This window comes from Apodemus sylvaticus, chromosome 6 (assembly GCF_947179515.1).
Source record: "Apodemus sylvaticus chromosome 6, mApoSyl1.1, whole genome shotgun sequence".
Classification (NCBI taxonomy): domain Eukaryota; kingdom Metazoa; phylum Chordata; class Mammalia; order Rodentia; family Muridae; genus Apodemus; species Apodemus sylvaticus.
The window spans coordinates 65,936,812-65,963,581 of NC_067477.1; the positions used below are offsets into that span (position 1 = coordinate 65,936,812).

At 38.4% G+C, this 26,770-nt stretch overlaps 1 protein-coding gene across 1 annotated transcript in view; it reads left to right on the plus strand.

Moving 5' to 3' along the window:
* The window catches only part of Slc25a21 (solute carrier family 25 member 21), a 462,526-nt gene that overhangs the window by 240,267 nt on the left and 195,489 nt on the right, over positions 1-26,770 (plus strand). Inside the window, exon 2 of the mRNA XM_052185815.1 lies at positions 21,763-21,811. Within this exon, the coding sequence (XP_052041775.1) occupies positions 21,763-21,811 (49 nt within the window). The remainder of the gene's footprint in view (positions 1-21,762; positions 21,812-26,770) is intronic.

The following is a 26,770-nucleotide window of genomic DNA, read 5'->3' on the forward strand; positions in this document are numbered from 1 at the left end:
CATTAAAAACAATGAATTCATAGAATTCTTAGACAAATGGATGGAACTGGAGAATATCATCCTGAGTGAGGTAACCCTTTAATACAGTTCCCCTTTTTGTAGTGACCACCCAAATGTAAAATTATTATTGCTAATAATTCATAATTCATACTGTACTAATTCATAACTGTAGTGTTGCTACTATGATAAACTATCATGTAAATATCTGTGTTTTCTGACTGTCTTAGGTGATCCCTGCAAAAGGGTCACTAGACCCCCAAAGGGATCACTATCCACAGTTTGAAAAATGCCTTCCTATAAGGGTTTTTTTTTTTTTAAAGGAAAAGAGCAATTTGATTGTTTTGAAATGAATAGTTTGAGAAGAACAGATGCTGGGGAGATGGCTCAGTGCTGTTGTTCCCTGGGCGTTCTTCTGGAGATTTACAGACAACTGTAACTCCAGTTCTAAGAGATCTGTCTCTCTCTCTCCTGACCTCCCCTGGCACAAGGCACTCAGTTGGTACACATACACACACAGAGTCACACATATACATAAAATAAAAATAAATACCACATCTGTAGACCATTCTTTGAGACATGGGGATCAAACATTTCATTGCTTACTTCCTGGGCAATCTTGGTCGTTAACTTGACACACTTGTGAAGAAAGAATCTTAATCAAGGGATTGTCTCCATGAGATTGGCCTATGAGTATCTCTATGGGACATTTCATTGATTGCTAAATGATGGAGGATGGCCTTCCCCACTGTGAGCAGTGCCACTCCACGCAGGGATTATGGTTCTCATAAGAAAAGGTAGGTGAGCAGAAGAGCAAAGCCAGTAATCTGCATTACTTGCAGTTTCTGCTCCAGTCCCTGCCTTGAGCTCCTGCCCTGGCTTCTCTGGAAGATGGAGCTGCTAGCCAAAGAAACCCTTCCTTCGCCAACAAGCTTTTGCTCAGTGTTTTATCAACAAAAAACTAACTAATCCAGGAAAGCTATGAACGGCGTGACTCCTCAAAAGAAGACAGGTGATTTTGAGTTCACACAGATGACACAGTGTGACAGAACTGATCACATGGTAGAAGATGGTGGTTGACATTTGGCACTGCAATGTGTGTGACAATGACTTCTCCCAAGCAGCTCTGTGACAGTGATAGGACAGTGTTTGTTTTTATGATCATCTAGAGTAATACACTGAAAGTTTATTGAGCATTTAGGGGGCACAAGTTTCTGGAGAAATTGTTAAAAACTTCTTGACATTAAAAAAAATCCATTAAAACAAAAGTCCCAAAGTAAACAGCATATATGTTTTAGAAGCACATGGACACTTTTGTCTTTCCAAAGTCCAACCATAACTTAAGAACCTCTGTGCAAGTGGATAAGAAACCTTACTCAAGCTCAAGATTAAGAATCTGTGTGCATGTTTATGTGTATGTGTGTCACATGTATATGTGTTGTGGTTCATGTGGTGTGCTTGTGATACATATATGTATAGTAAGTGTGGTACACACATAATGTGTGTAGTGTATGTGTATAATGTATGTGTCTGTTGCATGTGCTATGTGTATGGTATGCATATAGAGTATATGTATGTACAAGTGTGCTTGAGTGGTTTGTTGTGTATAATGTGTGGGGTACATGTAGTGTAGGTATATATGCTATGAGATTGAATGTGTTTAATTTTTGATAAGGTTTGGTCTGATGCTATGTATTGCAATGCTAAATTCTATACCTGAATAACTAGGCCTTCAATTTACCAGCTTTTGTTGTGCAAACCTTGTTCCTTGATTTAAAACTATTAGTTAAATAAAATTGGCTATAGGGATTAGATGTTGGTGGGTTTGGAGTGACCTAGTTGGAGGAGAGAGCTGAGGGAAGGGGAGGAGGAGGAACTAGGGGATAGAGGGGAAGCCACTACGAGGGAAGACATAGGATGAGCACATGGCCAGGAGAAACAGCAAGTGTCTGGGGTACACTACTGGGGAGGTAACCAGGACAGCATTTAGAAGAGTAAATTAGAGGTGATCCCCAAGTAATTGTCAAAGCCAAATAAAATAGTTACAGTCTGAGTCTCATTTATTTGTAAGCTAGTCAGGGATAAGCTTAAAGTAGTTATACTAGATTTGTGATATATTCGATTTGTGTATGTGATATTGGTGCTGTGTGGGGGAGGGTCTCTAGGTATTTAAATGCTAAGTTTATTTGGTGCTTGCAACCTTGAGGAAGATCCCTTTGAGGTTGCAGCCTACAGAGGGAAGCTTTTACTAGCTGAACAGTTACCTCCAGTTCTGACTGTGCCACCACTGTAGAAGTGGCCGGAGAAGCTGGGCCTGGGGAGGCCTACTCGGTGTCGAGTTGGAGACCTCCTCAAAATAATCGCTGAAAATCTTCTCATGTCTGATCAGGGAGATTTAGGAATAAATATAAAAATCAGGATTGTACGGAAAATCATTGTATACTGTTGGCAGACAATATATTAGGTCCTGAATTAACTACAGTTTTTATGTCCACTTAAAACAGATGACAGTCTAAAAATTCCCCTACAGTGGTTGGTTTTCCTTTAAAAAAAAAAACAGTGATAATTTTAGATAACATGAATTTTAAAAACACTATGAACCGATAAAGCAAAAGAAAAAATGTAACTTTAATCAACATATCAGAACTTGTAATATTTATTATATATGTATATATGTAAGCATATTTTTTCATGGCTAAATCCCAAAAATATATATATATATATATATATATATATATATATATATATATATATATATATATAATTTTCACTTTTCTTCACCATTCATGCCAAATCATTAAACAATCCCACTAAATATCTAAGACTTTTGGGAAAGTTTTGGCTTTATTCTTATGGATTTACTTTATTCTTCATGTTATTATATGTGCCACATAATCAAAATCCGATACCCGTCAAATTTAAATGGGGAGATGCCAAACAGACAAAGACACAGGTACTGAACTTCAATATGCAAAAGCATATCCCCCGAAAGAGTTGTACAACTTTTAATTAGTTATATAAGTCATTTGCTAACTGCATAGTCACAGGCTTCATTGAATTTAAATTTCTGTCACATACACTTCATAGGGGATCAATACACCATACCTATGACCCTGAGACGGGATCTGAAGCCTCCAGTTCACATTTAGAATTTGGAACTTGACTTTCTAAAACAGATCTTCCTGATATTTAATGAATGAAGTGAAAGAACTCTCTTACTTGTCATTTCTTAGGTATAATTTTCAATCAACTTTACTCCAATGGCTAAAATAAAGCAGAAACTAACACTTTAAAGCTTAGAAGCCAGTGAGGAGCTGGGCAAGGTGGCTCACATCTCTCATCATCGCACTTGGGAGACAGAGGCAGAGCTGTGTGAGTTCTAGGCTATCCTGGTCTACGTAGTGAGTTCCAGGACAGGCAGGACAAAAACAGACTGTCTAAAAAGAAAAGGGGAAAAAAGTCAATGAGGATACTAAAAGTTTGTGGTCTAATTGATTTTATGTTACATATTTTATGAATTTCATGTTTTTAATGCAGTTTGGGCTGTTTATACACATGAAGCTCAAGCAACAATCACAATCCTCTAATTTTTTTTAGTAGTTCATGGTGATTTGAAATGTGGTATTTTATTGCCTTTATCCCATAAAAAAATCTCTGACCTAATTTGACCTAATCTTTTACCTCATACTTGTTTTCAATTTACCCAATTTCTTCTTCTCCTTTTGAATTATTTAGATCAACTGTCTCAGGGACTTAAGGTTTCTACTGCTGTGTAGAGACACCATGACCATAGATTCCTTTATAAAGAAAAACATTTAATTGGGGCTGGCTCACAGTTTCAGAGGTTTAGTTAGTTCATCATGGTGGCCCATAGACAGACAAGGTGCTGGAGAAGGAGATGTAGGTTCGACATTGAATAGGTAGGACAAAGGAGAAAAGGGAATCATACTTCCTCCAAGGCAACACCTACTCTGACAAGGCCATACCTCCCTAAAGTGCCACTCTATATGGATCTGTAGGACCATTTCGATTCAAACCCCTCACCTTCTCCTTGTTTCAGAGGAAAGCGGCTGAGGTGCCTTTAACTCATTTCTAAATCTTATGTATCTACATTCCAGTCTTATCGTTTTTCTTTCTTTTTTCTTCCTGCCCAATACTCCTGTCTCCTAAATTCTCCCTTGGATTTTCATCTTATGACCTCATGCTTTGGATTTTTTTTCCATGAAGCAGAGTTTGCACACAGATGTTCTGTAATGTATAGCATATCTTGGCTGGAGAATGGAAATTTAACTTCTGTAAAGTGGTTTGGGATACACTTTTATACAAGATGCTATGCCAAATTGCACTGTGGATTGTAACATGCAGCCAGTTACCTGTGTTTCCCCTCCAGGAAGCAGTTTACGGTTTCATAATTACAATGTACCGGTGCAATGGCTCCCAGAATTATTCTGGTAAACCTTTGGCTGCGTTTGTGTGGTGTATGTTTCTGTACACCTTTCCTGATAATTATACTATTAGCATTATAAGTTTATGTCAGCTGGCCTTATTCATAAGCTAACATATATCATCTTATAAAGTACATGCACATTTGAAACTTGAGTCATTTTCTTTCCTTTCCAGCTTGTTAACCTCACAGGAATATAGAATAACCAAACTATAGACTAGAGCCTCTAGCAGGAAAGTTATTTTTAAGACATACTACAGCAATGCTGCCTAATACCTTTTTCTTGCATTATTAGAATTGTAGAGAGTTAGTTAATTAGGGTCAAAACTTACGTGAACTGTGAAGAATGTTACTTAAATATCACAAACACAATCTAGTCATTTTTCTGATTTTTGAAAGTAAGTATTACAAGGAAATATAAAACCTAACTTCTCTATTATCATCCATCTAGAGACACAAAAGATCTTCTAGTCATTGTGATTGGCCAGAGAGCCACTTGACTAAAGTGACTCAGTTAGTTCTTTTCAAGAACATTTTCTGTCGGAGCCAGGACAAAATGGGTTTCCTTGTGTCTCATAAAGAAGACAAGATGGGAACTGGTGGCCCCTTAGATGCATGTACTCATCGGTGTTAGGAAGCACTGTACCCAAAGTGCAAAAAAGCAAGACAAAGCAGGAGAGGGAGGTGTTAAGGACTTCTTAGGGGCAAACATCTTTGCCATTTTCTTAACTTAGCAGATTCCACTTTTGTACTTAATTTGTGTAGAATTTTATCTCAAACACCAAGGGTCTAGGCAGATGATTTTTGCTGGAATGGACTAGCTGAATGTCACACAAGCTCTTTCCACTTCTCACTAGTAAACAACAATGTGTTCACTCTGGAAAATGTCATTTTAAAATAGTTAGGACCTTTTAGAGTCTCAAGTTGCATGAAACAAATATTTAATAAATTAAACTGCAGCACAAGAAACATGATTCCTTGTATTCTGACAATGACCTTTTGACTCATTGCTCACTTTAATATTATGTCATTGCACAACCTGAATCATAGATTTTCAAAGGAGTTTCGATCTCCCTCCAGCCTTCAGCTCCATTCTGGAACTCTCAGACCCATTCCAAGGCAAGAGGTGGTATAAGTGCTACTTGAGTGAACCCTTGGAGCCTTTTGGCCCTGAGCTGGTAGATGCATAATGATTGCCTTTTCTTTAGGTGGGAAAGGTTAGCCCCTGTGATAGGTTATATATGCTTGGCCTAGGGAGTGGCACTATTTCCTTGTTGGAGTAGGTGTGGCCTTGTTGGAAGACATGTGTCACTTTGAGTGTGGACTTTAAGATCCTCATCCTAGCTGCCTGGAAGTCAGTCTTCCCCTAGCAATAATCAGATGAAGATGTAGAACTATCAGCTCCTCTTTCATCATACCTGCCTGGATGCTGCCATGTTCCTGTATTGATGATAATGGACTTAACCTCTGAATTTGTCAGCCAGCCCCAATTAAATGTTGTCCTTATAAAAGTTGCCTTCAGCTTCATGGTGTCTGTTCACAACAGTAAAACCCTAACTAAGAGAGAGGTTGGTACCAGGCACTGGAATATTGGTGAGGTAGAACTGAGCATGTTTTTGTTTGGAGGAATGTGGATTTGGTAACTTTGTATTTGGAAAGCAATGGAATGCTTTAAGTGGGCCACCCTAGTAGGAATTGGTAGGAATTGTTGCTATGGGCGACTTGAACCGTGGAAGCCTAGCTCTAGAGGTTTCAGAGTAGAAGAATTTTAATATGTGGCCAAGAGATTGTTTTGTGGTATATTGGTGAAGAGATGGCTCCTTTTTACCCTGTCTGAGGAGTCTACCCAAAGCTAAAGTAAATAGATTTATATTAATTGCATTGACTAAGGATGTTACAAAAAAGCCCAGTAGAGACTTTGTTCTCTAGTTAAGTCTCATGAAAAGCATTATGAGCAAGCATAGCAAGCTTAGAAAAAATAGAAAATATGTGGTTTGAATACTAAAGGGATATGAGGAAGTAGAATGGAACTGAATCCTATGTTCTAGATAGCCAAGGTCGTACTTCATGCTTTAGTTGTATTTGGTAATGTGTAAGAATCACCAGTTGGTAGTGGTTTTAAAGGCATAAAGGGGTCATGAAGAGCAGCTGAGTGAGGCTTGGTACTGTGAGAGGCCATGGAAGGTCATTGGTGAAGGTGCAGCCTCAGTTGCAGTTGATGGCCCAGGCCTGAAGAGGCAAAGGAGCTGAGGTTTTGGCAGATGAAGAGAGTCTATGAGAGGCTATTGGTGAAGCCCAGATGCAGTTGAATACCCCAGCATATTGGAGATGCCAGTACCACAGGATGGCCACCAAGAACAGCAGCAGCAGTGGAGGGAACCAAAACCTAGAGTGCTACAGAGAACAGAGCTGGAGATGTGACCCAAGCCCTATAGAGAAGCCCAGAAGATCCTGTGGGGATCGCAGACATTGGAACAAGCTATAATGTTGAAGCTACCTTGGATACCCCAAGATGGTCAAGATGCCAGAGCCCTGGGATATCTGCTGAGGAAGGTTATTAGTAGGGAGTAGAACCAGCCCAGGAGAAAGATGTTTGTTGCAGTTAACAAAGATGGAAAAGGAGGTGGAGATCTCAAGACTGCTTTGACATCAGCCATGGAGATGTAGAGTTTGGAGTTTGCCTAGCTGTTTCCTGCGATTGAATGAATCTCAGAAGAGTCTTTGAACTTTGGTCATTTAACATTGTTGAGGCTGCTGTAGACTACAGGGACTTTTGAAGTTGGAATAAATATATTTTGCATTATGCTATATTTATGTATGGCCCGCATAGACTCATATCCCACCTTTAGAGGTGCCTTGGTCATAGTATCTGTTCACAGAAGTAAAACCCTAACTAAGACACTCCTCTGTACTCAAATGATAAATTGAAATTAGAACAGTGTTGTTGTATTCATATTCAAGTAAATGGGAAAAGTCCATTTTATATGCAAATTATTATAACTTGCTTAATTTTATTGATCATAGTGATGTGTGTTTTGAGATATTATTTTCAGTTTGTATTCTGGCAATAAATTTGTATAAACTTGTAGTCCCTGAGCAGCGTGCCACAAGAGCTGTGACAGTCGTGGACCCTCCTTCCTGGTTGTGTCTGCTGTAAGGGAGCTGTCAAAAGAGTGATATCTGTCAAAACAGGGGAAATTCCTCAGCCTGCTGCCATCTTGAGGTACGGCAACAGGAGCTGTCCATGGTGGCATCATCTCCTTTCCAGCCTCCCCAAGTAGCTCAGCTGTAAGGGCATCTCAGCTAAAGTAACCTGTTTCCAGGAAGGTCTTCTCATCCCAACTCATGGGCCCAATGTAGAAAAAAAGGGTGAATGGAAAAAGTCTCCAATCCATGAGCAGAAAACCCACCAATTCCTTGGATTCTATCTCCCACATTTTGTGGCCAAGATTTTAGTTATGTGACAACATAAAAAAGATGCCAGGAAATGCAGCATCCTGAGATGCTATGGGGGAATTGTTTTCAGTTAGGAATGCCCACACACTGCCTTATTATGTAGAAGAAATTGATTATTACAGTATAAGGAAGCACATAAGCTAGCGTCATGTCAGAAGTATTGATCTTTGCATTTCAGACTGGTGTCTTGATACGGATACTGGGTATACATGGAAATCAATCTCCTATGGTGAAATCTGAATTCAGTATCAATGTACCTTTAATAAACTTCACAACATCCTTGGGAACAGTTTTTCTGTGCCTCCCACTCCTTGGCTACCCTTTAGAATTCCATAGCAAATTGACAGAGTTTTTATCTCCACCCATCAAGATATTCTTTTAGGGCAGATATGTTATAAAATGCTTGAAAGAACTTTGAAATGTCTTTCTTAGGGTAATTAATTAAATTCATTAAAATATACTTCATTGATATGCCAGCTTGCTTGAAAATAGATTGTAATTCTGCCAATGTGGCTCTATTTTAATTCTTGGCATTTGGACTTCTGTATTTGCTTATTCAATTGTTTCATTCTGTACTTTGAATTTCTTCCACTTCTATACATCTATATTAACATTTTTTTTCAGGCATACGCATTTTCAGGTCATTATAGAATTTCAGTTAAATAGATTCAAAGGATTCTTTAAGAGCAAGTTCAATCCAAGAAGAGCATCTCATGAATCCTGCTCTGGGAGTTCTTGTTCATTTTCCATACCTGTTGCTGTTTTTCAAATACCTGTTACTATTCAATCAATGTGTAGCCTGCCAGCATTTTAATTAAATGTGTGGATGAGTCCCACACCAGAGATATACATTTTAAAATTCAAGACTGCATTACTGTATACTAATAAAAGTGTTATATACAAGCAGTCCTATCAACAAGTCCATCTCTTTCCACCTCTCCCCTTCCTGGTACCTAGATGCTGATTAATTAATGCTCCAACATCATATCCTCATGTCTTTTGCCTAGTTTCAGTTCAGTGGTCAAGCACTGATGCATTCCCTGGTATACATTTGTTCTTTTTGACCTTTCTCTTCCTCATATCCATTTGAAAAAGCTCATCTAGATTTAGTCCTACTCTTTCTGAGTCTTTAATGACATGACTAGAAGTTTCTGGTAGAATAACACTAATTGCATAGATATTAGGGCCCCGGTGTTGCCTGATGGTGATCCTACATTTTTCTAACTCAGCTCCCTCATCACTCCTACCAAGGGCTAGCTCATATACTCTCTGACATCTTCTTTCTATCATCATGCTTAATTGATGTCTTTTCTTCCTAGTCCCTCAATAAAATAGAAACAAGTAGAACCAACATCTAAAACAGTCCCATGTTCAAAGGAGGAACTCAGAGTATATTGAATAAAAACCCTCCTAGGCACAGACTTAACCCATATCCTAGAGACTGATATTAATTATATGACCTGTACACTATCAGGGAAGCATTCCACTGTGCTGGTTAGGGGAAAGGCACAGAGGCAAACATTGCCTAATGAGCTTTCAATTGAAATTTTAAACTAAAATCAAGCATTGATTTCTATTTAGTCAATATTTTTATCAGTAATTGTTATAGGAAATATTATAAAAAACCAGCAGTTTTCCCATGCTACTGCCCACAACTGGTAGACTTCATGGCTCCAGCCAGGTGATCTCAACTAGAAGGCCTCTCTGGGCTGGAACTCCTGAGTCCCTTGGTCAATCATTGCTACGACAACCCCACGCAATGACCATTTACCCATCAACCCGGTAGAAACAAACTCTTGAAGATTATAATTAACCAATCAGATTTATGTATCAATAAATTCTCAACTTACAAGATGCCAATACAGTAATTTCAGAGCTAATTGATTATGATAAAAGCTTTATCTCAGTTATTCTAACCTTATGATATCGTAACTACCTGTGACTATCTAAAGTCACGCGAGATCAGGTTCTTCCGCCTGTCCATCCTCCATCTTGGCCTTCTCCTTTCTACCCTAAACTCTCTCTGTCTCTGCAACTCTTAGCTCCGCCTCCTTTCCCCCTGTCCAATCACAGCCCTCTGCTGCTCTAATGTTTTAGTGTGACTGGACAAGGACAATCCTGTCACAAGTAGTAATGTGTGTGTGTATGTGTGTGTATAGTGTATATAGTGTATACATATATGTGTATATATATATACACACACACACATATATATATATATATAGAGAGAGAGAGAGAATGTTACTGCAGATAGTGTTATAAAATGTCTTCCTCTTGTTTAGAGTTTACTCTTAATGTACAAATAATGCTGTTCCATTGGTAGCTGTATGAAGGATGCTTTAATTTTTGTGAGTTGTACTTATGAAATAAAAATTAGCTAAATTAATCAACATAGTAGAAATCCTGTATAGTTGAACCTGAACAGTATTGGTGATTGTGTAAATGGAAGAAGTCTCCAAAACTGAATCAGCTTTTTCTTGTCCTCCACAAGTCAGACCTTGAAAGAAATGTGGTTTCTGGAATAACCTGGAATAACTTAGTAAGTTCAACCTCATGGGAGCTTGGCACGGAGTCTGGTTTGAAATAACAGCTCAAAAGTAAGTTGTATAGAATTGGTTCCAGGTCATTCAACAAATATAAAATTAAGAGTTAACACATAAAGATAAGTGAGATTAATGAAATGGAGGAAATCTTGGCTCAGCATCAGGGAAAGGGCATGGCAGTAAATGTTTCAAAACCAGAAATTATTCACTGTATCGCGCTGTATATGACCGCAAGAAGTCATGCTACTTGGCATGAAGGGAACCTGTAGCCACGACAGCCTGCCTTTTCTTTGATGGCAATTGGTGTCAGTGACTTATAGAAGGAAATACTTAACTGCCAGGGACCTAAAGTCTAAAATCTCTTAGTGAGATTCTGTACACACAAGTTAGCTGGCTTTCCCTTCCTGTAAGGGTCTCACATTTTAGAAAGGAAAGGAATTTATTTGTTTGAGAAACAGAAATCTTTCTATTATTCGTGTCTCTACATGTTCAAAATACTAGAAGCATCTGCATAATGGAGTAGCAAAGAAATTGTAGGTATGGTGCTTGGATTGCAGGGTTAAAAATTCTTAAGAAACTAAAATTTTGATATAAGACCATAATATTTTTAGTAAATTATACTAAATAAATAGTATAAATTTCAGATTGACTTTTTGGTACCTGTAAGAACTTATGCAAGCAATGATAAAGTATTATCAGAGATTTAGAAAAAGCACTGTTTCTTTCTGTACAATCATTTGAAGTCTACTTGAACATAGGCTGGGTAACAGCAAAGATTTTGGCAGGAATATCCTAGAATTTGTTTGATAATCAGCTCTCTGCATTACATGCAAACAAAAACCTTGTTTTCTCGCACATCGTGCCCATCTCCTTATTACAAATACTCTTCTGGCGCCGTTGTCAAGCTGCCCCCAGGATGCGTGCTGGGTTGAAGGTGTCGGCACCCACACGGGGCCTGGTTGTTGCTCTTCTCAAACTAGAAATGCATTTATCATAGAAATGTATCTATCATTTTTGCTCACAGAAGGGCAGAAAGGTCCCCAGAAATAAGCAAGAGTATACAGACCTGACTGTAGACCCGATGTTTATTCTGTAAGTGACCTCTCCTCCGTGCCTCACGGAGCCAAAGCCTCTTTTGACTGTGTATCTGGGTTTTAATTAACTTTGACAACTTGAACATTAGAAAATACCATATGAACTTTCTCTGAATTAGCACGTATTGTATATGCCATATACAAAATGATTACAAATTTTACACTTGTCTGTTTTACAATCTGTAAAGCAAGCAGAAACTGCTATTTTCTAGTATTCGTTTCTCTTTAAAGCCATTTTCTCTACGTCCCTGCAATGATTTTACATCTGCCAGATAATCCTCAGCTTGTTTTTTTTCCCTCCTTGCATTGCTGAATGTATTGTGTAAAGCTCTCAGCTTTCAACAAGGGAATTCCACTCCTGGGAGTAGAGCCTGTGTCTAGTTGCACATGTAGTTTTCTTGGAGTATTACACAGAGTTACATTTGCGGGAGAGTGGACAGAGGGCACGAGGGGGAAGGATGTACAAATATCTTCTGTTAAAGTATCAATCCATCATTTAAGACACTGTACTGGGCTGAAATTGGCACAGAGTAAGTAACCAAAAGACAATAATATTGAAAAACATTATCATTATTAGTTTAATAATTTTCAATCTGTTTTTGCCTTAATAGTGAGATTTGAAAAATAAACCACTTATTTGTAAATTTTCTCTCTTCCTTAAATATACTCCCTTTATCCCGAGTTCTAGAGGGCAATGTGGTCATATGTCTGTAACTCTGAAACACATCTTCATTCATTCTTAGGCAGGGAGATCGTAAACTGTGCTGGTGTAGAGAATGCAATGTGGAAACTATTGCATTCCCTGCAATCATGTGCTGACAGCTACTGCTCAGTGTTAGTTTCTTTAAAAAAAAAAAACAAAAAAAAAACAAAAAAAAAAAAACAAAACTACAAACACCTTAATGCTAAATCTGTATGAAAGGTTTTTTATTTGAGGGGAGATATGGTTTATCCAAACATATATTCTCAATAAAATCTTTCCAACTTGTCAAACATGTTGCCTCACTGGCCAATTCAGTGTGCATAATTTACCGGTTACTATACCACGATGCCAGAGTACCGTAGCTGTTACTGAGGGGAAGCATAATATATTTGATTTCCCTTTACGAGACTCACATTGCTTATTATCCAGTGGGGCTACCGCATTTTCTGGGCAGGCTATCAACTAGGATGCTGTAATGGTTTGCTTGACTAGTGGAGTAGATGAAAAAAAAATAGTAGTTCTGTCTGGAGCTGTTCTGTTTTTGAATTGGAAATTTGCACAGCATGAAGCCATTCCTCCACAATCCTCTCGATGTTAAAATGGTTGAACACTTTAAGATTTGAAAGTATGACACAACATCAAGTAAGCAAATGGTTGAAGGAGCATGAATATCAGAAATCAAACGTGAGGTCTAGGATTTAATTTTAAAATAGCAAGGAAGGAATGAGTGGATTCTCTGGGGTGAGTGAAGGAAAGCACAGGTTTGTGCTGGACCTGGTGACGTGGGACTCCTGCTTGCTCAGTTCTCAGCACAGTCGGAAGCTCTCAGAACTCGTGAGGTGTTTCCTGCTTCATGAAACGCTAGACACCAAGGCTTTCTTGACATTAGCTCATCCTTCTTACAAAATAGATATGAAACTCAAAATAGATATGAAACTCAGCATCTATTAGTAGAAATGCTTTTCAGTTCAGTCTTTACTAATGGCCCCTTACAGGTAAATGCTAAAATTCGTCTGAAACAATAAAAGGCCCCATATAGCAAAGAAAATTTGATCTAAAAAGAAAGTAGTAGGCAACATTTTGCCCATGATCACTAACCTTGGTTGCCTGCTTGTCCACATCTGGAATCAACTAAAACGTGAGCTACTGGGCACGCCTGGGAGGAATTTTCTTGATGAGATCATTTGAAACAGAAAGACACACTCTAACTCTCAGCCACACTCTCTGGTGACAGCAAGGAAGCTTTGCTGCCTCCTCTCTCACTGGCAAGTCTGTCTATCCTGTCTCCGTGGCATCCCTTTACCGATAGAAAGCCAGCTTCTTTATGGTACTCTGGCATTGTGGTACAGTAACTGGTGAATCATCCTAAGAATCCTCCAATTCTCCAGTCCTTCAGCACTAGATGAGGACTGTAGAGACAACAGCATTATAGACTGAGCAACTACTGGATTCTCAGCCTCTCCAATGTGAGATAGCCATAGCTGGACTGCCTGGACTTCATCATGTAATCCAATCTAATAAACCTGTTATATAACACACGCATATATGTATATATACATTATATATATTCATACATATATACATATATATATTTACATATATATCCATATATCCATATATACACATATATACTTACATATATATCCATATATACATATATATCCATATATCCATATATATCCATATATACATAGATACATATATACATAGATACATATCCATATATATGTATATATATATGTGTGTGTGTATATATATATGTGTATATATATACACATATATATATATATACCAATGTCCCATCAGTTCTCTTCCTTTAAAGAACATGGACTCATATGCTACCTGACCTCAAAATGTATTCCAAACCTGTAGTAACTAAGCAACATGGTATAGACATAAAAGCAGACCAATGGAATAGTCCCAGGAGTCCAAAAATAACCCTCCACATTTATAATGAGATGAATTTTGACAGAGGTGCCCAGAGTGCACAATGCGTGCACCTGTTTTTCCTAATAAATTGTGTTTCACATATAAGTGGTCCCACAGAGAAGAATGACATCGGATTGGAGCAGTCATTTGCGTGAAATGTTGACTGTAATGACCAACGCTGTATGTTATTACTGGAAGACTAGATTTCAATAAGATTGCTAAGTGTGTAAGGTTATGAACCAGTAATTAGCTTTAGGTAATTCTTCCAGTGAATTGCCATATAAAAATATCACACCAGGTCCCATACAAACACAATCACCTAAAAGTAAAATTTAAAAAGCAAGTATTACCATAGTTTATAAAACTATCATGAATTCTCTGGACTATAGTATGGTAAATTCTTAATACCACACTCTGCATAGTACTGGAAAGGAAAGTTTTCACAGTCTATCACCACATAGTTCAGCTTCCTTTTCAACATTTATTGAGTGATTTCTAGGTATAGGAATGTGTTATTGAGAGGCAAATGTTTCTATGCGTATGCATATTATTAGCCAAAGTATAACAAGCTAAATGCTATTTCAACATATTTAATGCACCTGAAATTGATTTCTACTTAATATTATGCAACTGGAAGATATTACCAAACTGTAGAAAAATAATTTATTGACTTAGTTTAATAAGTTGGAATAAATTTGTAAAACTTTGCGATCCAAAGTGTGTAAAAGCATTATATCCTTAAATTCAAAATTATGATGGTAGCTAAAGGACCATGCAACATTGTCATTCTTAAGGCTTCTCTAGCGTGCTCAGTTTGTCTTCCTTGTCCCTTCATACTGCTGTAAAAAGCATCACTGAAGCCTGTGTTACATCGCTCCAGAGTGAAGGCAGAGTGGGGTGGCAAGGAGGCATCGGGTGACTTACAGTCCCAGGTCTCTGTGCTTCGGGTCTATGAGGGTTACTATGATGGACCTTTGCATAGTCTGTTGATATAGTGACACACTTGCTCTTACCCTCTTTCTGTAGCCAGGTTATAAAGGAAGGAGTTAAAAAGTGAGTCAACTGCTCTGTAATACACACATTAAAATAGTCTAGAAAGCAAGAGCTGTCCATTCCTCTCTGAAGAGTGATGACCTGGATGTGGCTTTTTACTTCTAGCTCTGAGGAAAGCCATATCATTTTATCATGAGATATCTATCTATGGTTCTTGGCAAAGTGAGTAAAAGCTGTAAGAATTTCTTGGTAACACACACACACACATACGCACACACACACACACACACACACACACACACACACACACACACACACATTTTATAGAATACCCCAAATGTAAAGAATATACAAGAGTAATTAAAATTGTTAAAGGTTTGCTTATGTTTTCTATTATTAGTTTTTATAATTACTGTAATATCCATCCTTGACAAGAGTCCACAATTTGGGGTAAAATGTAAATTATTATATAATACTAAATTCGATGCAGAACCAAAACCATTTAAGTAGCAGCATGAGTCACTGAAACATGGCTACATGAATGTTGCCTTCCTCACTGTGTTACTTCTGTGGTGACCATTGAAGATTACTTTTGGTTCTGATCAGATGGGCTTGAGCACCCAGTACAGTATGTTTTACACACTCAGTTATCAACAGTCACTTGTCAATTTATCAGGTTCTGATTGGCTTGCTTCCTGCTAACACTTACATACTAGCAGAGCATCTGTTTATGTGCACTCTATTGCAATTCTCTATCCAAGCACTTCCTGTACTTTATCCAATTCTGTTTTACAACTATCTCCCCATTGTTATCTGCTTATTTGTATGAAGGGCAAACTAATGAAATAAATGCCTAATAAATAACTGCCAGTTTACTTTATTTTGGAGATTGGCTATCATAATCACTTATGCATAGACTCAAATCAATATTGATTTACTTATTCAACAAATATTTACTGAGCTTTTCGAGTGCCTGCCATTGTGCAAAAGTGGTGAGGATGAGAAGATTGACAGGCAGATGCATTGACTGCCTGCAGATAGCCTTAAGCAAGGAGACAGAGTGTAATGGCAAACAAGGCCAGGATGCTGTTGGAGACACAGCAAAAGGCTCCATGGCAGACCCAGTAGATTCACTGCAGCTCATCTTCCTTTTAAAGAAAATGTATTTTCTTTTTCTCTAAAATGTATGGAGATAGACAAGAGGACCCGAAACAATGTCAGGGACAGCTTTATATTATTTCCTTTACTGTAGGGTGCTACACCCCTCAGCCACCTTGTACAAGATGACTGTCTCAGCCCAATGCGGGTATTCTGCAGCAGGAAGGAAGGGCAATAGGCAAGCAACAGCTAGAGGAAAGGGCTGGTGTTCACTGAGGGTTGTGTGATTGATTGGGCCAGGAGATTCTCAGAAAAGATGAAAACTGTTAGAAACATTTATAGGAGGATAGTAACCCTTCCTCAGTAAATATTGGCTCAGGTGAAGACCAATAATTGAGCCAGTTCAAACAAAGCAACATTGATTCTAGAAATACAAATTGCAGGTTCAGAGATGTGATGATTAGTTTTGCTTGTCAACTTGACACGCCTGGAAAGGTAGAACATCAACTGAAGAATTGCCTCCATCAGATTGATCTGTGGGCATCGGTGTTGGGCATTTTCTTTATTTTCAATTGATGGGAAGGAGCCCAGTGTAGTATGGGTAGTACCCTCTCAAGACAGGGGGACCTGGGCTATAAACAGTTGCTGAGAACGCACCTGGAGCAAGCAAGTAAGCAGTATTCTTCCAATGTCTGCTTCTGCACCTGCAGTTCTTGCCTTAGCATCCTTCCAATGAAGGACTTTAACCTGGAAACTAAATAAACATCTTTGTCACCAACATTGCCTCCAGTGAGTGTTCTGTCAGAGCAAATAGAGCTAACTAGGACAAGGGTTAGTCCACGTCCTCCAGGACCCCCTTCATTTAAATCATAGAGAAGTAGTCACATCCCTTAAGGTATTGTGAGTATGCAAAGGTGGAAAACAGTTAATATAATATTGAAAACAGTTAAAAATGCAAAATTTACAATGTCGGCTTATACTGCTTCTGAGTTTTTACTGCATACTGATACATTTAATAGCAACCCTTTTTGCTTGTTGTGATAAATCATTTTAGGACTCTTACAATAGTATTTGGAAATAAATATTTTTCTTTTTCTAGGTTCTTTTGCATTCCTTTTTCCTTCTTTGCTTCTTTTATAGTTCTTTTCTTCCTTCTTTCTTTCTTCCTCTCTTTTTCTTTTTTGAAAAAGTGTCACTGTAGTCCTCGCTAGCCTAGAAGTCTCTATGTAGACTATGTTGGCCTAAAACCCACTACTATGCACTTATCTCTGTTTCCTGAGTGCTTGGATTAAAGGGATTGAGTACTAAGCCTGGTTGCTTCTTTTAATTTTTTTTTTATATTTTTATTTTCTATATTCTTTGTTTACATTCCAAATGATTTCCCCTTTCCCGGATCGCCCCTCCCCATATGTCCCATAAACCTTCTTCTCTCTATCCATTCTCCAATCACCCCCCTCCTTTTTCTCTGTCCTTATATTCCCTTCCAATGCTAGATCAATCCTTTCCAGGATCAGGACCCTCTCCATACTTCTTCATAGGAGTCATTTGTTATGCAATTTGTGCCTTGGGTATTCAGGGCTTCTGGGCTAATTAATATCCACTTATCAGAGATTGCATTCCATGTGTATTCTTTTGTGATTGGGTTACCTCACTTAGGATGATATTTTCCAGATCAAACCATTTGCCTAAAAATTTTGTGAATTCATTGTTTCTAATTGCTGAGTAGTATTCCATTGTGTAAATATACCACATTTTCTTTATCCATTCCTCCTTTGAAGGGCATCTGGGTTCTTTCCAGCTTCTGGTTATTATAAATAAGGCTGCTATGAACATAATGGAGCATGTGTCTTTATTGCATGCCGGGGAATCCTTTGGGTATATGCCCAGGAGAGGTATAGCAGGATCCTCTGGAAGTGTCATGTCCAGTTTTCTGAGGAACCTCCAGACTGATTTCCACAGTGGTTGTACCATCTTACAGCCCCATCAGCAGTGGAGGAGTGTTCCTCTTTCTCCACATCCTCGCCAACACCTGCTGTCTCCTGAGTTTTTGACCTTAGCCATTCTGACTGGTGTAAGGTGAAATCTCAGGGTTGTTTTGATCTGCATTTCCCTAATGACTAATGATGTTGAGCACTTCTTAAGGTGCCTCTCGGCCATCCGAATTTCTTCAGGTGAAAATTCTTTGTTTAGATCTGTACCCCATTTTTTAATATGGTTATTTGGTTCCCTGGGGTCTAACTTCTTGAGTTCTTTGTATATATTGGATATTAGCCCTCTATCAAATGTGGGGTTGGTGAATATCCTTTCCCAATTTGATGGTTGCCGTTTTGTCCTTTTAACAGTGTCCTTTGCCTTACAGAAACTTTGTAATTTTATGAGGTCCCATTTGTCAATTCTTGATCTTAGAGCATAAGCTATTGGTGATCTGTTCAGGAACTTTTCCCCGGTGCCCATATCCTCAAACGTCTTCCCCAGTTTCTTTTCTATTAGTTTCAGTGTGTCTGGTTTTACATGAGTTTTAATTGGACATTCAAATAACCCCAGACTTTGCTAAAAATACACTGTCTACTCAGTCCCATGCATCCTCCTGTGTATCATTATTTGTTCTTAAGTGTCTGTTCTCTCTGCTAGGCTAAGTACTCAGTACTGAATATACAGGAGGCAACCAGGAGGAAATTTCTCGGTGAATTCTTGGAACTTTAATGAAAACAGAGATTAGAAAATTGCTTAGCTACAAAATTATAACATAGAGACTACGGGAAAGTAGAACAATTTTGCAAATAAGAAAATGGCTTTGTATTCATGAAAACTTATTTCCCATGTTGTGCTATTAATTTTAATTAGTGGTTAGTGCTGTTGGTCGTTTTAGTAAACATTTTGGGTGATATACCATATGGTGATGTTTGGAATTATTTTTTTCCTCTAATGTCAAGAGAGTAAGAAAGGCATTATGTACATGCTTTGGTAAGCAATCCCGAGTGTCTTGTTTGTAGAACCTGACTTAATTGATGGCTGTGGCAGTGCTTGGCAACAATGCTGTCTTAAAGGTTGAGTTTCCAGGGACAATTTTGTTCATTGGACTCTGGCTTTATCCTAATTAGTAAACCTCAGTTTTGAACTATATGTTAAATGGGTTTACATATACATGTGTGCATTGAATTTAAGAATAAGGGAGTTGTTTATCTTGAATTTATTCCAGACCATTTATTCTTTCCATTTACTGATAGGGAACTAATAGCCTCATGGAAAAATGACTGTTCCTTAGAGGAACCAGGGAAAGTATTCTGCTTACTTACATTCTTAGAATGTAAATTTCTGAGCAAGGATAATTGTATGGGATCATTACAAGATGCACCAGTATTTTCCTGAGTAATTCAACTTTATTAACAAAGATAAAGGCTTGCTCCAGAGGCTTGGTTTCAGTTCCTTATAACCCGGCCAGCCCTGCTTCCTTGTGTCTTCTCTTCTTTGGGAAACCATGATTATTAAAAGCCCATGATCAGAACCGTTAGCCACTAGGAGAACACGTAACTTCTTGCAGATGAAACTGTAGGAGAGAAGTTTTGTCTTGTGGAGAAACTGCAGGTTTATGAATTATCAACATAGTAATTTATTACCAACAGTAGTGTTTTAACTAGTTTTACAGCTTAGCAGCTATAAAAATATCTGTAGTATTTATAAGCACTACGGTAACAATAATCACAGCAGTTGCTTTACCTGGCCTTCCTATGTAGTGATGACCATTTAGTATATGTTATCACGAGCATGTACAACTAAGTGTTGGTAAGCATCATCAGTCTCTGTATAAGTAGAGATTGTAAGTATCTAGCTGATTTTCCCAGGGGCTACATAAAATTATAGTATTTATAGGTAACTTCTTCTGAGAGGTACATTTACCACATTTGCAAGCTAACTCAATTTGGGTTTGGCTGTGATTTAGATCCCCATTCCATCCCACATTTACACATAGGAATATATTTATACATAGTCTACATGTATATAAATGTAAGCATTTTTCTTTCTTTTCTCTCTCTCTCTCTCTCTCTCTCTCTCTCTCTCTCTCTCTCTCTCTCTCTCTCCCCGCTTCCTTCCTTCCTTCCTTCCTTCCTTCCTTCCTTCCTTCCTTCCTTCCTTCCTTCCTTCCTTCCTTCCTTCCTTCTTTCATTCATTCATTCTTTCTTTCTTTCTTTTTTCCTAGACATGGTTTCTCTGTGTAGCCCTGGCTGTCCTGGAACTCACTCTGTAGACCATGCTGGCCTCGATCTCAGAAATCCGCCTGCCTCTGCCTCCCAAGTGCTGGGATTCCAGGTGTGCGCCACCACCTCCTGGCTAGCATTTTTCTTTATTAATAAAGGTCAATTTCTCAAGAAAGTATTGGTGCAGCTGGACAACTTGTAAGATCCTCCACACACTTAGATTTGCTTGAGAGTTTACATTCATCTGGAAAAAAGAATCAGCCAGAATTCCTTTCCTGATACCTCTAGGGAAGAGTCATTTAATCAGAGAGGCATTAGGTTTTTATCAGAAGCTGAACTAGGAATACAGCTCAGAGTGTGAGGGCCAAAGCCTGAAGAACTAGGTTGGATTCCAACCCACATAGTGGAAAGAGAAAACTGGCTCATGCTGATTGTTCTCTGACCTCCATATATACTCTATGATATTCGTGCATGTAGGAGCACACACACACACACACACACACACACACACACACACACACACACACACAGAACAAAAGCTTTACCATTTGTGCCATCTTAGGAGAGTTATTTAACCTTGTATGCTGCTGCTTCAATCATCTTGTCTATAAAATTGTCAGACACAATGTCAGTTTGATATATGTCCTTTATTAAGCTATAGTATCTAATAACTGCTTTATCTAAGAGTCATAGTCACCTTTATTTTGTGGATGTTAGAATTAAGCTTTGTGTTTTGCCATGTCATTGGGAGAGCTCATACGCCTCCCTTCTTTTCTCTCTTCTTATACTTACCTGTACCTGGCTTGGGATACAGAATTTCTGTTTAATTAGTTATAGTTTAATGTGATTATGTGCTTTTTCCTCCTTCCCATGTAGCCCTGTCTCCCTGCCTGAGCTATAAGAAAATACTTGGTCACAGTTTTATACCATTGAAATAAATTATTTGGTAAACAGCTACTTCTAGTTGCTGTTCTGTCCAACGTTCTAAATTCCTTTTTTCTAATGATTGAAAATAGATTCTTCTATCATACAATGTATCTGACCACAATTTGCTTCCCTTCCCTTCCTTCCCATCCTTCCCTCCCTTCCCTCTCTTCCCTCCCTTCCTTTCCTTCCCTCCCTTCCCTCCCTTCCCACCCTTTCCCCCTTCACTCCCTTCCCTCCCTTCCTCCCTTCCTCCCAGATCCCCATCATTCCCCTTCTCCCCAAGAGATCCATTCCACCTCCATCTACATTCTTTTTAAATCTTAATTTTTAGGAATCAATAGGTATCTGTGTTTTCATTGGCATTTTTTTTATCATCTTTCAGGTCTCGTAGAAATTTGCCTGATGCATCCTCTCGATGTGGTGAAAACCAGGTAAGGTTTTGCATGAACAAGTTTTATTGACCTTGGCTGATATCCAAGTTAAGATCTGTCAGAACACTAAATGCTAGAACTTGTCCCAGGCCGGTAGCTTCTCCCTGTAATGGCATCTAAATTTGCTTTTCAAAGAAAGTACCACTTGACAGATAAAATGTGAACAGTGAGAAACATCTTTGGAGAAAAGGTCATTGGAAGGTATGCAGAGCTTTCTGCTGTCACATGCCAATTGGAAGTATGATTTGTGATGTACTGGTTACATGAGGTAAATTTATCAAACTGGTGTAATAACTAAATGTTATCTAATGAGCTATGACAGCAGCTTTTCATTTGGCATCGCACAGGATAGATTGATGTCGAATAGACAGCATTTTTATTTCAAAGGTGAGCTTTGTAAATGACAGCTGAAGAATTTATTCCTATAACCCTTTGCCAATACAAAATTCTGTATTTCCGTGAATATGCTTTAGGAAGGAGAAAACCTAGAGCAATGTATTAAGCCTGTTCTACCAGGAATGAAAACAAAATAAACAGCAAAACCAAAAATAACAAAACTGTAAAGTTTAATCTGATCTCTGTATAGTGTGGGGGGTGGGGTGCGGGTAGGGAGTGTATGTTTAATTTTGGGGATTGGGGACTTGTGATACGTCATTTCTCCTTTATTTTCTCCATACAAACTCTGCCATCTCCCAAGTACTCCTTCACATGTTTACTTTCGAATTCATGGACTAGTTTTTCTTTAATTATTATTGCTCTCTCTCTCTCTCTCTCTCTCTCTCTCTCTCTCTCTCTCTCTCTCTCTCTCTCTCTCTCTCCCTGCCTCTCTCCCTCCCTCACCCCCCCCTCTTTAGAAAGCCAGCTCTCCAATTGGTAGTTTTTTTTCAGAAGGTGGATTAGAGCTTTTTTTTTTAGAAGTTTAAACTCTGGCTAAATTATTGAACATTACTTTTTTGAAATTAGAAGATTTTAGTGTATAGTAAATGTTTTCATATATTTGCATTATATAAAACCTAAGGGATAGGGGCTGGCCCATGGTCCTGACAAAACCACGCCATGCTTACATGGGAGGTTTATTGCAGTGGGGTACACAGAGGCAGCCTCTGTGTGAAAGAGGAAAATAGAGAGAGTGGGGGCAGGGAGAATGTGATTTTTATTGGGACATTGGTATATGTGCAGGACATGCCACAGGAATGACAGTGTCACCTCTTAGGCACCTAGAACTGACATGTCTAGTGGCTGGATCCCTAGAAAGCTGGCTGTAAAGATGTCTGATTTTTGTGGAGTCACTTTAGCTGTCCATGGTTGTGTCTCATTGCTAACACTAAGAACAACACCAGCTTATGTTGTAGCCTACTAGCAAATGTTGCAACACTAATTCTCTGGTTGAACAAATCATTGCTTCCTCGGTTAGAAATTACTTGATGAGTCAGACTTGTCCTTTGATAGACATTTTATTTAATTTACCTAAAGAGGCCTCTGTCTTAATTTAAATTTTCTTAATTTAATAAATGTGTATGTGTGAGTAAATGTGGCATGCTCGTCATGTGCATTCCCAGGCACACTTTTTAGACACAGTTATTGGACTCAGTGAACAACTTATGGGATTGAGTTCTCTTTCCACTCAGTGAGTTCCATAAAGCAGTATCAGGCCATCAGCCTTGGTAGCAATTGTCCTCATCCACTGAGCCATCTTGCCAGACCCCGCAGATTTTCAGAGTGGTTAATGATGAAATCAGACTTGTGCATCTCATTTGTAGTAGAGACAATAAGATTTGGCTTGTGACTGAACCTTCCACTGTCATAATAAAACACCACGGCTTAACCAAAAGCCATTTAGTTCCAAAAGTTGGGAAGCTAGGAAGTAGCAGTTGGTACCCACTCGGTTCTCCTGCAAGCCCTCTTGCTGGCTCACAGACATGGCCTTCTCATGCTGAGAAGCTCCATACTCTTCTATTTTCCTTGTGAAGCCACTGATTCCGTCAAGGTGGGTCTAACCCTTGTGACTCTATGTGAACCTATCACCTCCCAGAGTCAGCTTTCAGATATTACTACGTTGGTGATTTGAATTTGAGCAGAATGCAGGCGTTCAATAACTTCAGGTCACTAAATCAAAACAAAAGAGGAAAATCACAGATTACACCCAAATGAGGGACATTGACCTCTAGACCATCTCCTCAGGGGGTTTTGAAAGGGAAGGCAAGGATCTTTTCTCTTTAGATTCTTCTATCCATCTATGAAAAGCCAAGATGTTGCTGTTGTTCTTGCTGAGTAATACATTTTTTTTTAATAAAGCGTGCTTTCCTTATGTTCAAATAAGCTTAGAGGAATGAGAACTATCTAAATAAAACATGATACTAAAATTATGATTATTCCATCCTTCCCCCGGATCATCTGCTCAACAGTGAATACTCAGTATGTAACTATAGGTTCCAGGATAACTGTGCTTTTAAGAGTCTCCAAATCTATGAAGAGTCTCATCAACATAAACTTCAAAAACCACCTCATTTGGCTGGATTTTAATTATACATTACTTGAAATACACTTATCAAGAAACTTGTGCTTTACATATTCTTTACTATATAAAGTCTTATGAAAATGACATTTATTGATTGAGATTGGTCACGTGCCCTTGCCTATGTTGAAAAGAGAGGGATAATACCACCCTGGCAGGTAACCTGAAAGAGGGAGTTGAATGATAAGGGCAGTTGACCTGTGTCACAGAAGAAGTTATACTGCATGAATGCCCTATTTACAGCCTAAGATTAATATATGTAGAACTTCTTTTGCAAGTAAAATGGACTATGTGAGATTTACAGGACTTACCACTCAGCTACTAACATAGCAAATGAGCAGGAACAGGTAAAAATGCTGGGCTCTTCACTGTTATGCTCTGTAAGAGATGAGGTCCTTTCTTTTTGTTTGTTTGTTTTTGTTTTTGTTTACTAACATTTTTTATTCTTGAGAACTTCATGTATGCATTATATCTGCCCTCCTCTCATTTGACCTATCCTCCCACACTCCACCTTTGAAGTGCACATATTGTCTCTATCAACCCACTGAGTAGATTTATGGTGCCTGCTGGACACTGTGAGTCCATCAATGGAGCATGATCTCTGTACGAGAGCCACTCACCTAAGAGTAACTGAGTCCATGGGGTCCTTTCTTAAAGTGTAAGACATGACTTTATTTTTCTGTAAAAGTGTTTTAGGAATTATGAATTAGAAAGAAAAACTGGAAGACTACATAGAAACCTAGTGAATGCATGTGACCCGTGCATGAAGGTTCTCAAAGTTATCTTTTGGAAACATTTACTGACAACATTTTCAGTTAGAATGCCTTCTTAAGATTATTGTATTTCTTTTTTCTAACAGAAGTTCAGAGATCTAACTATGAGGTACTCTTGCTACAAAAATCAGTGACTGAACCTAGGCAAACTTCTGCTTTCAATCTAACCTATGAGGTTATAGGAAGTGAAGGGCTTGGAGGATTACATTATATCTTTATTTTAAATTGGGCATAATTCCCTCAGGTTAAATTTAGATATAACAAGTTCTTAGTTAATAAGAGTGGCAGCTTCAAAATGTGTACTTCCCATTCAGTCTCTGGTGGCATTTGTAAAAGTCAATTAAAAAACTTCCAAAATATTCATTTTAACATGATTTTTTAACCATAATATGGCCACATTTTCTGATAGTGATTATATACAAAAATTAATATCAACAAAAAAGAAAGGTGAAAATAGTCATCCCAGTACTAAAATAAATGAATTAATTATACATATAATGACTATATTGGGAATTCTGAATGTTTCAACAGGATAAAATCAATTTACTAGAAGCAATTAGGACAATATAAAGTACTCATTCTTTATAATGATACTCCAAGGCAATATGTAATATAGCATAAAACATTTTGAAATAGGAATATATTCATACTAAGTGGCACACAACCATTTACAGAGAGAAAAATATATTATTGAATAATTATGAATAAATATGTATTTATCATCCTCCGTTCTTCCTTCAGCAAAGGAAAAGGTGAGACACAATGGAGGTCAGATGAAAAGACTAGACTTCGCAAAGTAAACCCTCTTATTTGACTTTACTCCAGCATATGAGATATTACAGGAAATAATCCATGTCCTCAGTTCAAGATTAGCTCAGTGTGCCAATCTTCAATCCAGGATACCAAAGGGAAGTGGAGAAATACCTGGGAACAATGTAGGTATGTGTGCTTCTGCCCAATGTCTGTAACAACTCAGAGGTCATTACCCTTAAAGAACACACCATTACACCGCAGCCTACCATAGCAGCCACTGTCCAGTGGCTTCCTGTCTCACTTCCTAAGTTAGTCTCATTCACGTTTTGATTCATCAAAACAATAAGTGTTAATTGTATAAAATTTAAGTAATACTCTAACTCTTGTGTCATCCAAGACAGGTTAGGTTGTAACAAACCTGAATCTCAGGAGATTACAGCACAGAATCTTTTTCTAGTCCTCACATTGTGTCCAATACGGATAGATGCCGTAGACCATTTCAACTGCTGTAGTTAAATACTGTCAACTGAATCTTTGTAATCAAAAGAAAATTTTCAGTCATGGGATCTGGGTTCTTCAAGTTTCTTTTCCCTACAAGTTCCATATGCATCCTCTGGCGGAGGCCTCTTTCCTCATTCACAGGCAGCTCCTTCTCACTGGGTACTCACGTAGCAGAAGCAGCATGATACCACCTGGAGTCACTGTGACCGGGACACTAGCCCCATTCATGAGGGCCTCCAACTACTCACCTCCCAGGATCCTTGGAGAGAGAAGTCAGGATTTAAACACATGGATTTGGGAGACGGAACCCATTTAGTAACCTCCACTTCCCTGCACTTGCCATTCTACATGGCCGAAAGTGGAGAGCCCTACGCTCTCTTGTTTCTGCTGAGTATGGTACAGAACTACTCATTCAAC